Below are 12246 nucleotides of genomic sequence, written 5' to 3'. Positions count from 1 at the left end.
GTAGGAGGGTCCGGGGAAGTATTGAGGGTTACCTTGATGCCAACGATACGGGGGAGGTCCGGGTGGGGATGGTTTGGGAGGCTCTGAAGGCAGTGATCCGGGGGGAGCTGATTTCCATCCGGGCCCAGAGGGAGAGGAGGGAGAGGGAGAGACTGGTGGGGGAGGTCCTAGATGTGGATAGGAGGTACGCGGAAGCCCCGGAGGAGGGATTGTTGGGGGAACAGCGTAGCTTGCAGGTCAAGTTCGACTTGCTGACCACCAGAAAGGCGGAGACACAGTGGAGGAAGGCGCAAGGTGCGGTTTATGAGTATGGGGAGAAGGCGAGCAGAATGCTGGCGCATCAGCTCCGTAGGCGGGATGCAGCTTGGGAAATTGGTGGAGTGGTGGATAAGGGTGGGAATGTGGTGCGGAAGGGGGCAGAGGTGAAAGGGGTCTTTAGGGACTTTTACAAGGAACTGTACCGGTCGGAGCCACCGGTGGGGTGGGGGGGATGGAAAGCTTTATGAACAGGCTACGTTTCCCAAAGATGCAGGAGGAGCTGGTGGAGGGGCTGGGGGCGCCGATTGAGTTGGAGGAGCTAGTCAGGGGGATTGGTCAAATGCAGTCAGGGAAGGCGCCGGGGTCGGTTGGGTTCCCGGTGGAATTTTATAAAAAGTATGCGGACCTGGTGGGCCCCCTGTTGGTGCGGGCCTTCAATGAGGCATGGGAGGGGGGGCTTTGCCCCCGACAATGTCACGGGCACTGATTTCTTTGATCCTGAAGCGGGATAAGGACCCCCTGCAGTGTGGATCATACAGGCCAATCTCGCTCCTCAATGTGGATGCTAAGTTGCTGGCGAAGATCCTGGCCACCAGGATAGAGGACTATGTGCCAGGGGTGATACACGAAGGTCAGACAGGATTTGTCAAGGGAAGACAGCTTAACACGAATGTGCGGAGGTTGTTAAATGTTATTATGATGCCGGTGGTTGAGGGGGAGGCGGAGATAGTGGTGGCGCTAGATGCAGAGAAGGCCTTTGATAGAGTTGAGTGGGGGTACATGTGGGAGGTGCTGGAGAGGTTTGGATTTGGGGAGGGGTTCATCAAATGGGTGAGGTTGCTTTATGAGGCCCCGATGGCGAGTGTAGTTACTAATGGAAGGAGGTCAGAGTACTTCAGGCTCTACCGTGAGACCAGGCAGGGGTGCCCCCTGTCCCCCTTGCTTTTTGCACTGGCAATTGAACCTCTGGCTATGGCGTTGAGGGAGTCGGGGAGGTGGAGGGGTCTGGTGCGGAGTGGGGAGGAACATCGGGTATCGCTGTATGCGGACGACCTGCTGCTGTATGTGGCGGACCCAGTGGGAAGAATGCCGGGGGTGATGGAGCTGTTGGCTGAGTTTGGAGGCTTCTCGGGCTATAAGCTGAATCTGGGCAAGAGCGAGGTATTTGTAGTGCACCCGGGTGATCAGGAGGAGGGAATTGGGAGGCTCCCGTTTAAGAAGGCAGTGAAGAGTTTTAGGTACCTGGGGATGCAGGTGGCCAGGAGTTGGGGGACTCTCCACAAGCTTAATTTTACCAGGCTTGTGGAGCAGATGGAGGAGGAATTTAAAAGGTGGGACATGGTGCCGCTATCGCTGGCGGGTAGAGTGCAGTCCGTCAAAATGACGGTGCTCCCGAGGTTCTTGTTCCTTTTTCAGTGTTTGCCCATCTTTATCCCTCGGGCCTTTTTTAGGAGGGTGACTAGCAGCATCATGAGCTTTGTTTGGGCGCATGGGACCCCGAGGGTGAAGAGGGTCTTCTTGGAGCGGAACAGAGATGGTGGGGGGCTGGCATTACCCAATCTCTTGGGGTATTATTGGGCGGCCAATGTGTCGATGGTGCGCAAGTGGGTGATGGAGGGGCAGCGGGCAACATGGAAAAGGTTGGGGATGGCATCCTGTGGAGGCACAAGCCTGGGGGCCCTGGTAACGGCGCCGTTGCCGCTCCCTCCTACGAGGTATACCACGAGTCCGGTGGTGGTGGCTACCCTCACGATCTGGGGGCAGTGGAGGCGACATAGGGGGAAGTGGGGGGCTCGATGGAGGCCCCGCTAAGGGGGAACCATCGGTTTGTCCCGGGGAACATTGATGGGGGGTTCCAGGGTTGGCACAGAGCGGGCATCAGAAAGTTGAGGGACCTGTTCATTGATGGGAGGTTTGCGAGCCTGGGAGAGTTGGAGGAGAAATTTGATCTCCCCTCGGGGAACATGTTCAGGTACCTGCAGGTAAATGCGTTTGCTAGGCGGCAGGTGGAGGGATTCCCTTTGCTTCCCGCGAGGGGGATGAGGGACAGGGTGCTTTCGGGGGTCTGGGTCGGGGATGGGAAGATATCTGATATCTACAAGGTAATGCAGGAGGTGGAGGAGGCGTCAGTAGAGGAGCTAAAGGCTAAGTGGGAGGGGGAACTGGGGGAGCAGATCGAGGATAGGACATGGGCGGATGCCCTGGAGAGGGTTAACTCTTCCTCCTCATGTGCGCGGTTTAGCCTAATCCAATTCAAGGTGCTGCACCGGGCCCATATGTCCGGGACTAGGATGAGTAGGTTCTTTGGGGGCGAAGGCAGGTGTGTCAGGTGTTCGGGGAGTCCAGCGAACCATGCCCATATGTTCTGGGCATGCCCGGCACTGGAGGAGTTCTGGAAGGGGGTGGCGTTGACTATGTTTATTTAATTTTAATTTATTTTCTCTTGTTGTTTACTGGGTTTGGGGGGGGGGGGGGGGGGGGGGTTCGATATAAGCGTTGCTACGGTCTTGGGGGTGTTATGCTTATTATGTTGTTTTATTGTTGCTTGTTACTGTTTGTTGTTATATATTTTGTAAAAAAATTTCAATAAAAATTATTTTTTTTAAAAATCAGAAATGCCTTTCAAAACTGTTTTTTTTAAAAAACTTATCAGGGCTGAAAACGAGTATGGTTTGTTAAGGGATCTTTCTGGAGATTAAATGATTAAAGGGGCTAGAGAATCTAAGTAATTTACTAAAGGGACTTTTAGAGAGAATTGAAAACTTAATTGTATTAGGAAAGGCAAATTAAAATCCCACTTTCAGGGTAAAAGATACCTGTGCGCCGGGCCTTTCGACAGTTTCGCTTGTGGATGCGTGCAGGCGCCAACCTCGCAGCATCAGGAGACGTACATTGGACCAAGGAGTGGTATTTACGTGATGAGCGTTTGAGCGGCAGTGGCAATGCCACCGTGTCCACGAGTGTTGGTAAGAGGAGCTCCAGCGGTGGTAGAATATCCAGCTCAGTTTCTGAGTCGGAGCTAGGCGGTTGTTTGTCTGGCATCTCGGGCATCCTCAAAAATTACCACTGAATCCTCGGCAACCAATGCAACAGGGGTGGCCAGGCAGCGGTGAAGATGAGACGTCTGAATCAATGGCCAGTATGGTGGGAGTATTTGGCACACAGCTTTGGAGATGGTCCGCTTGGCGACTCGCGGCCCTTTGCCCGTATTTGGTGAGAAACCGGACTCGTTTTTGCCAACACAATACCCGGGATCCAAGTGGCCCCTCCGATGAAAGGCCGGACATGTACAGTGTCTCCCGGTACGGACCCTTGCAGTGGTCTGCGGCGAACTGTGTCTGCCTCAGTTTGGTCCTGAGTGCAATGGACCTTTCCGCCAATATCCGGAAGGACGAGACTCAAAATGCGCGTGGAGGCGACGACTCATCAATATCTCACTGGCACAATGCACATTATCAAACAGCCCCTCTTCACCCATGAGCCCGCATGCAAATCCAACAGGATTTGTCGTGTGGTCTCCAGGAGGCATGGAACTGCCATACAATTTCAAATGAATCCCTGAGCTACTGCTAAATTCTAGTGATTCATTCATGAACTCCATCCTGTGGCCAGCAGACAGGAATCCCACATTGGGTCCTTCCGACCCCCAACTTATTTAAGGACAGTTTTCCTGCTGTAGGGAATCCAAAGCGAGTATGCCCACCCGATTCTCCTGCTCCCCAGACGCCATTATGCCTGCTCCAGTTGGCTCCAATAAATCCAGCCCGTGTTCTTTACAAAGATATCTGCTGTGCTTCAGTAAATACAGTACAGCTTTGCCATCTTGTGGTGAATGAATAGTACAACATAGAGAATTCGGATATAAAGCTCAATACTAAGGGCGGCACGGTGGTGCAGTGGTTAGCACTTCTGCCTTACAGCACCGAGGACCCAGGTTCGATCCCGGCCCCAGGTCACTGTCCATGTGGAGTTTGCACATTCTTCCCATGTCTGCGTGGGTCTCACCCCCACAACTCAAAGATGTGCAGGGTAGGTGGATTGGCCACGCTAAATTGCCCCTCAATTGAAAAAAAAACTCAATATTCATTCACGATCATGTAACTGTGTAAAATTCTTTCCCGAAATGTGGGCATTTATTATCTAGACCAGGGGTGGGCAAACTTTTCCGTGCAAGGGCCACATTCAGAAATTCACAATTTTAAAGGGCCGCATAGTATATTAAGTAAAATAATTAATATTTAAAATAGCCAAAATAAAAGGTTTTTAAAGAAAAAAAAGCAATTAATTATTAATTAATATTTTAAAGTAGAAACTTTACATGAAACACATTTATTTGAAAAACAAAGTAACTCAGTTTAAAGAAAAAAAAGCAATTACTTTTTATTAATTAATATTTTAAAGTAGAAACTTCACATGAAACACGTGTTGTGCCGAGCAATGATCACCCTACTCAAGTCAATGTATCCACCCTATACTAGTAACCCAACAGCCCCCCCCCCCCCCATTAACCTTAAAATTAAAACAAATATATTTTTTTAAATTATAAATTTTTTTTTAATGACTTGATCTTGGTGGGCCGCATAAAGACCTTTGGCGGGCCGCATGCGGCCCGCGGGCCGTAGTTTGCCCACCCCTGATCTAGACTATCATTTATTGTCCATCCCTAATTACCCTTGGTGATGAGCCCCTGCAGTCCAGGTGGTGTAGGTGCACAGGTGTAGCGTCATTATATGTAATGCATCTGGTACCACCTGTAGATGTATTACCTTTAGAAGCCACTTCCATTTTGAATATGATAGGCACCACCTTTATTGCAGTTTGCAGAATGGTTACAACCATAAACATGAATACAAAGGCAGATTTATAGAATATACACTGAGCTGCCAAAAGCAAAGCAGAGAAAAGGGGACAAGCTATGAAATAGGTTTCCTCTCTTTGTTGGTGCCCTGGGTTTCCAAAGGTGTTCAAAGGCTTTAACACAACATCTGTAATAACATTTCCCAAAATAAAAACATTTTTGTAATTAATCTAACCAATGTTTTGTATAAAATGTGTTTTTATGTTGATACCATTTGGCCAGACTTGTGTCCTGACTTGTCACAATTTACATTTTAATTTTACTTACCAGTGAACGTACTAACTATTAATCCAACTAAAACTGTGCTCAGACAAGCAACTGGGCTGTAATAGAGATATGATAAAGAGTAGAAATTTTCTGCAATGCTGGGCCTGAAAGATGTGGGGAAAAAAATTAATCTGAATGAGGAAATAGCATCACATGCAGAATTGCTTTAAATTATTTCAATATTTTAATTAAACAAATGGATTTTGTTTTGTACATTATGTAAAACTGTCAGTCTCAACTCAAAAGTGATGACATCATTTCACAGACAAGCCCTAATTTTTACTGGCCGTAGAATTTGGGCAGAGCAAAGCATCCCACTCTTATTCCCCCCACCATCCCACCTCCAACTCAGAACTGTGAAGCCTAGATGATTTTAACACACTTATAGCCTTGATTCCTCTTCCTACTGACTTCACCTAGTGGGAAATCCACTAATGCTTCATGGATCAGCAAACTCTGATCTGCATATTTAAAGTAGATGCTCTCTGGCTTCAGGCAGATGTGTCTTTGTCAACCACTCAGAAATATAGATAAAACAGAAAACAATGAGAATCAAGAAGGGCATTGGCAGGCAAGTTACTGTAATAAGTCCATGGAGGCAGAAGTCCCGTCACCAGAATTCCTTTTATTTACAAACCCAACAGCTGAACAACCATGACCCATTCAGTCTGTCTGCTGTCTACACCGGGAGTGCAGAGGATCTGACACTCCCTGTTATATACACAGAAAGGGGTTCCCTGATTGGGCCACTAATCAGGGAACTCGTATTCTAATTGGCCAATCTCAAAGGCCTGGCCTAAGTCATTACACCCCTCCCCCCCCCCCCCCCCCCCCAAATTCCGAGGAGCCCCCATGGTCCTCATGGTTGCGCCGGGTCTGGCTCCCCCACTTCGGTCTCCGACGTAGGGGGGGGGGTTTAACAACTAGACACCCGTCTTTTCGGATGTGAGCTCCTGAGGGGTGAATCGCCCCTTTCCTCCGGCAGCAGGGGTCCAGCTGTGGCATCATCCATGGTGTCCATATCCGAGGCCGATGTCCTCACCAGTGGTATCGGAGTGGTATGAATAGTTTGTCAGGGACTCCTCTCCACGATCCTTGGTATGCTGGTCTGAGTCAGCTCCAGAGGAGGATACAAATCTGAGGCCCGCACCTGGTCCAAGTGTTTCTTTATTACATGTTTTCCTACACGTATCTCATACGACACAGGTCCTGTTCTGACCTTGACTGTTCCTGCTACCCATGTGGGGCCATTCGCATAATTTCTGACCCATCCATTTTCACCCATGTTGAACTGTCTTTCTCGGTGAGTGTTGTCGTGGACCCTGCATTGTGCCTCTTGGTGTCGCTCTATTCTGCCACCTAAATTCGGGGATAGTAGACTCAGCCGGGTTCGGAGTCGTCTGCCCATGAGTAGCTCCGCCGGTGCTATTCCCGTTGTGGCGTGTGGGGTTGTTCTGTCATCAAACAGCAGCGTGACAGTTTGGTATCCAATGATGCTGCTGACTGTTTCTTCAACCTGACTTTTAAGGTCTGAGCGGCTCTCCGCCAAACCATTCGATGCCGGGTGGTATGGTGCCGTCCTTATGTGCCGAATGTCATTCAACTTCATAAATTTTGTGAAGCCCTGGCTGGTGAAAACCGATCCAGGATACCATGAGTTGTGAACGATTTTGTAGACGTCCAGCCATTTGGAATGGCGTCTACTATTATAAAAAACATTGAACCCACAAACGGGCCTGCAAAATCGACATGAAGTCGAGACCATGGTCTACCTGACCATTCCCATGCGTGCAGCGGGACGGCACCTTCTGCCCTATTTGGCATTCTTGGCACCGACTTACCAATGCCGCTATGTCTGTGTGCAGGCCCGGCCACCAGACACAGCTTCTGGCCAGCATCTTCATTTTTGAGACTCCATGGTGCCCATGATGTAGTTCAGCCAGTATGGCTCGACGGCCTTGACTTGGAACTATTACTCGGGCCCCCGATAGCAGGATCCCATCCTTCACGATGATCTGCTCTCTTCTGCTCTAGGAAGGGTGGAATTCCGCCTGGACCGGTCGTTCCATTTCCTCAGTCAGGCTGGCGATCTATGTTCAGGGCGGGGATCAGGGTGGCGTTCTATGTTCAGGGCAGAGATCAGGCTGGCGATCTATGTTCAGGGCGGGGATCAGGCTGGCGATCGATGTTCAGGGCGGGGATCAGGCTGGCGATCTATGTTCAGGGCGGGGATCAGGCTGGCGATCTATGTACAGGGCGGGGATCAGGCAGGCGATCTATGTTCAGGGCGGGGATCAGGCAGGCGATCTATGTTCAGGGCGGGGATCAGGATGGCGATCTATGTTCAGGGCGGGGATCAGTCTGGCGATCTATGTTCAGGGCGGGGATCAGGCTGGCGATCTATGTTCAGGGCGGGGATCAGGCTGGCGATCGATGTTCAGGGCGGGGATCAGGCTGGCGATCTATGTTCAGGGCGGGGATCAGGCTGGCGATCTATGTTCAGGGCGGGGATCAGGCTGGCGATCGATGTTCAGGGCGGGGATCAGGCTGGCGATCTATGTTCAGGGCGGGGATCAGGCTGGCGATCTATGTTCAGGGCGGGGATCAGGCTGGCGATCTATGTTCAGGGCGGGGATCAGGCTGGCGATCGATGTTCAGAGCTGGGATCAGGCTGGCGATCTATGTTCAGGGCAGGGATCAGGCTGGCGATCGATGTTCAGGGCAGGGATCAGGCTGGCGATCGATGATCAGGGCAGGGATCAGGCTGGCGATCTATGTTCAGGGCGGGGATCAGGCTGGCGATCTATGTTCAGGGCGGGGATCAGGCTGGCGATCTATGTTCAGGGCGGGAATCAGGCTGGCGATTTATGTTGAGGGCGGGGAGCAACCTGATGATCTATGTTCAAGGCGGGGATCAGGCTGGCGATCGATGTTCAGGGCGGGGATCAGGCTGGCGATCTATGTTCAGGGCGGGGATCAGGCTGGCAATCGATGTTCAGGGCGGGGATCAGGCTGGCGATCTATGTTCAGGGCGGGGATCAGGCTGGCGATCTATGTTCAGGGTGGTGAGCAGGCTGGCGATCTATGTTCAGGGCAGGGATCAGGCTGGCGATCGATGTTCAGAGCTGGGATCAGGCTGGCGATCGATGTTCAGGGCGGGGATCAGGCTGGCGATCTATGTTGAAGGCGGGGATCAGGCTGGCGATCTATGTTGAGGGCGGGGATCAGGCTGGCGATCTATGTTGAGGGCGGGGATCAGGCTGGCGATCTATGTTCAGGGTGGGGAGCAGGCTGGCGATCTATGTTCAGGGTGGGGATCAGGCTGGCGATCTATGTTCAGGGCGGGGATCAGGCTGGCGATCTATGTTCAGGGTGGTGAGCAGGCTGGCGATCTATGTTCAGGGCAGGGATCAGGCTGGCGATCGATGTTGAGGGCAGGGATCAGGCTGGCGATCGATGTTGAGGGCAGGGATCAGGCTGGCGATCTATGTTGAGGGCGGGGATCAGGCTGGCGATCGAAGTTGAGGGCAGGGATCAGGCTGGCGATCTACGTTCAGAGCTGGGATCAGGCTGGCGATCGATGTTCAGGGCGGGGATCAGGCTGGCGATCTATGTTCAGGGCGGGGATCAGGCTGGCGATCTATGTTCAGGGCGGGGATCAGGCTGGCGATCTATGTTCAGGGCGGGGATCAGGCTGGCGATCTATGTTCAGGGCAGGGATCAGGCTGGCGATCGATGTTCAGGGCGGGGATCAGGCTGGCGATCGATGTTCAGAGCTGGGATCAGGCTGGCGATCTATGTTCAGGGCGGGGATCAGGCTGGCGATCTATGTTCAGGGCGGGGATCAGGCTGGCGATCTATGTTCAGGGCGGGGATCAGGCTGGCGATCTATGTTCAGGGCGGGGATCAGGCTGGCGATCTATGTTCAGGGCGGGGATCAGGCTGGCGATCGATGTTCAGGGCGGGGATCAGGCTGGCGATCTATGTTCAGGGCGGGGATCAGGCTGGCGATCTATGTTCAGGGCGGGGATCAGGCTGGCGATCTATGTTCAGGGCGGGGATCAGGCTGGCGATCGATGTTCAGGGCGGGGATCAGGCTGGCGATCGAAGTTGAGGGCAGAGATCAGGCTGGCGATCTATGTTCAGGGCAGGGATCAGGCTGGCGATCGATGTTCAGGGCAGGGATCAGGCTGGCGATCGATGATCAGGGCAGGGATCAGGCTGGCGATCTATGTTCAGGGCGGGGATCAGGCTGGCGATCTATGTTCAGGGCGGGGATCAGGCTGGCGATCTATGTTCAGGGCGGGAATCAGGCTGGCGATTTATGTTGAGGGCGGGGAGCAACCTGATGATCTATGTTCAAGGCGGGGATCAGGCTGGCGATCGATGTTCAGGGCGGGGATCAGGCTGGCGATCTATGTTCAGGGCGGGGATCAGGCTGGCGATCGATGTTCAGGGCGGGGATCAGGCTGGCGATTTATGTTGAGGGCGGGGAGCAACCTGATGATCTTTGTTCAGGGCGGGGATCAGGCTGGCGATCGATGTTCAGGGCGGGGATCAGGCTGGCGATCGATGTTCAGGGCACGGATCAGTCAGGCGATCTATGTTCAGGGCGGGGATCAGGCTGGCGATCTATATTCAGAGCTGGGATCAGGCTGGCGATCGATGTTCAGGGCGGGGATCAGGCTGGCGATCTATGTTGAAGGCGGGGATCAGGCTGGCGATCTATGTTCAGGGCGGGGATCAGGCTGGCGATCTATGTTGAGGGCGGGGATCAGGCTGGCGATCTATGTTCAAGGTGGGGAGCAGGCTGGCGATCTATGTTCAGGGCGGGGATCAGGCTGGCTATCTATGTTGAGGCCGGGGATCAGGCTGGCGATCTATGTTCAGGGTGGGGAGCAGGCTGGCGATCTATGTTCAGGGTGGGGATCAGGCTGGCGATCTATGTTCAGGGCGGGGATCAGGCTGGCGATCTATGTTCAGGGTGGTGAGCAGGCTGGCGATCTATGTTCAGGGCAGGGATCAGGCTGGCGATCGATGTTGAGGGCAGGGATCAGGCTGGCGATCGATGTTGAGGGCAGGGATCAGGCTGGCGATCTATGTTGAGGGCGGGGATCAGGCTGGCGATCGAAGTTGAGGGCAGGAATCAGGCTGGCGATCTATGTTCAGAGCTGGGAACAGACTGGCGATCGATGTTGAGGGCGGGGATCAGGCTGGCGATCTATGTTGAGGGCGGGGATCAGGCTGGCGATCTATGTTGAGGGCGGGGATCAGGCTGGCGATCTATGTTCAGGGCGGGGATCAGGCTGGCGATCTATGTTCAGGGCGGGGATCAGGCTGGCGATCTATGTTCAGGGCGGGGATCAGGCTGGCGATCTATGTTCAGGGCGGGAATCAGGCTGGCGATATATGTTGAGGGCGGGGAGCAACCTGATGATCTATGTTCAGGGCGGGGATCAGGCTGGCGATCGATGTTCAGGGCGGGGATCAGGCTGGCGATCTATGTTCAGGGCGGGGATCAGGCTGGCGATCTATGTTCAGGGCGGGGATCAGGCTGGCGATCTATGTTCAGGGCGGGGATCAGGCTGGCGATCTATGTTGAGGGCGGGGATCAGGCTGGCGATCTATGTTGAGGGCGGGGATCAGGCTGGCGATCTATGTTCAGGGCGGGGATCAGGCTGGCGATCTATGTTCAGGGCGGGGATCAGGCTGGCGATCTATGTTCAGGGCGGGGATCAGGCTGGCGATCTATGTTCAGGGCGGGGGTCAGGCTGGCGATCTATGTTGAGGGCGGGGATCAGGCTGGCGATCTATGTTGAGGGCAGGGATCAGGCTGGCGATCTATGTTGAGGGCGGGGATCAGGCTGGCGATCGATGTTCAGGGCAGGGATCAGGCTGGCGATCTATGTTCAGGGCGGGGATCAGGCTGGCGATCTATGTTCAGGGCGGGGATCAGGCTGGCGATCTATGTTCAGGGCGGGGATCAGGCTGGCGATATATGTTGAGGGCGGGGAGCAACCTGATGATCTATGTTCAGGGCGGGGATCAGGCTGGCGATCGATGTTCAGGGCGGGGATCAGGCTGGCGATCTATGTTCAGGGCGGGAATCAGGCTGGCGATCTATGTTGAGGGCGGGGATCAGGCTGGCGATCTATGTTGAGGGCGGGGATCAGGCTGGCGATCTATGTTCAGGGCGGGGATCAGGCTGGCGATCTATGTTCAGGGCGGGGATCAGGCTGGCGATCTATGTTGAGGGCGGGGATCAGGCTGGCGATCTATGTTGAGGGCGGGGGTCAGGCTGGCGATCTATGTTGAGGGCGGGGATCAGGCTGGCAATCGATGTTCAGGACGGGGATCAGGCTGGCGATCGATGTTCAGGGCAGGGATCAGGCTGGCGATCTATGTTCAGGGCGGGGAGCAGGCTGGCGATCGATGTTCAGAGCGGGGATCAGGCTGGCGATCTATGTTCAGGGCGGGGATCAGGCTGGCGATCTATGTTCAGGGCGGGGATCAGGCTGGCGATCTATGTTCAGGGCGGGGATCAGGCTGGCGATCTATGTTCAGGGCGGGGATTAGGCTGGCGATCTATGTTGAGGGCGGGGATCAGGCTGGCGATCTATGTTCAGGGTGGGGAGCAGGCTGGCGATCTATGTTGAGGGCGGGGATCAGGCTGGCGATCTATGTTCAGGGTGGGGAGCAGGCTGGCGATCTATGTTCAGGGTGGGGATCAGGCTGGCGATCTATGTTCAGGGCGGGGATCAGGCTGGCGATCTATGTTCAGGGTGGGGAGCAGGCTGGCGATCTATGTTCAGGGCAGGGATCAGGCTGGCGATCGATGTTGATCGCAGGGATCAGGCTGGCGA

At 53.9% G+C, this 12246-nt stretch overlaps 1 protein-coding gene across 6 annotated transcripts in view; it reads right to left on the bottom strand.

The window, feature by feature from the left end:
* Positions 1 to 12246, bottom strand: part of LOC119953471 (sodium-coupled monocarboxylate transporter 1-like) — a 243059-nt gene that overhangs the window by 73352 nt on the left and 157461 nt on the right. For 4 of the 6 annotated variants that reach the window (XM_038777786.1, XM_038777785.1, XM_038777787.1 and 1 more), the window contains exon 15: positions 5384 to 5487. The exons of the other annotated variants lie outside the window; for them this stretch is intronic. In XM_038777786.1, the coding sequence (XP_038633714.1) occupies positions 5384 to 5487 (104 nt within the window). The remainder of the gene's footprint in view (positions 1 to 5383; positions 5488 to 12246) is intronic. 6 annotated transcript variants of the gene reach the window in all.

Source organism: Scyliorhinus canicula, chromosome 18 (genome assembly GCF_902713615.1).
Source record: "Scyliorhinus canicula chromosome 18, sScyCan1.1, whole genome shotgun sequence".
NCBI classification, from domain to species: domain Eukaryota; kingdom Metazoa; phylum Chordata; class Chondrichthyes; order Carcharhiniformes; family Scyliorhinidae; genus Scyliorhinus; species Scyliorhinus canicula.
Note: the sequence above shows the minus strand (reverse complement) of the source record. Positions and strands in the feature narration are given on the sequence as shown.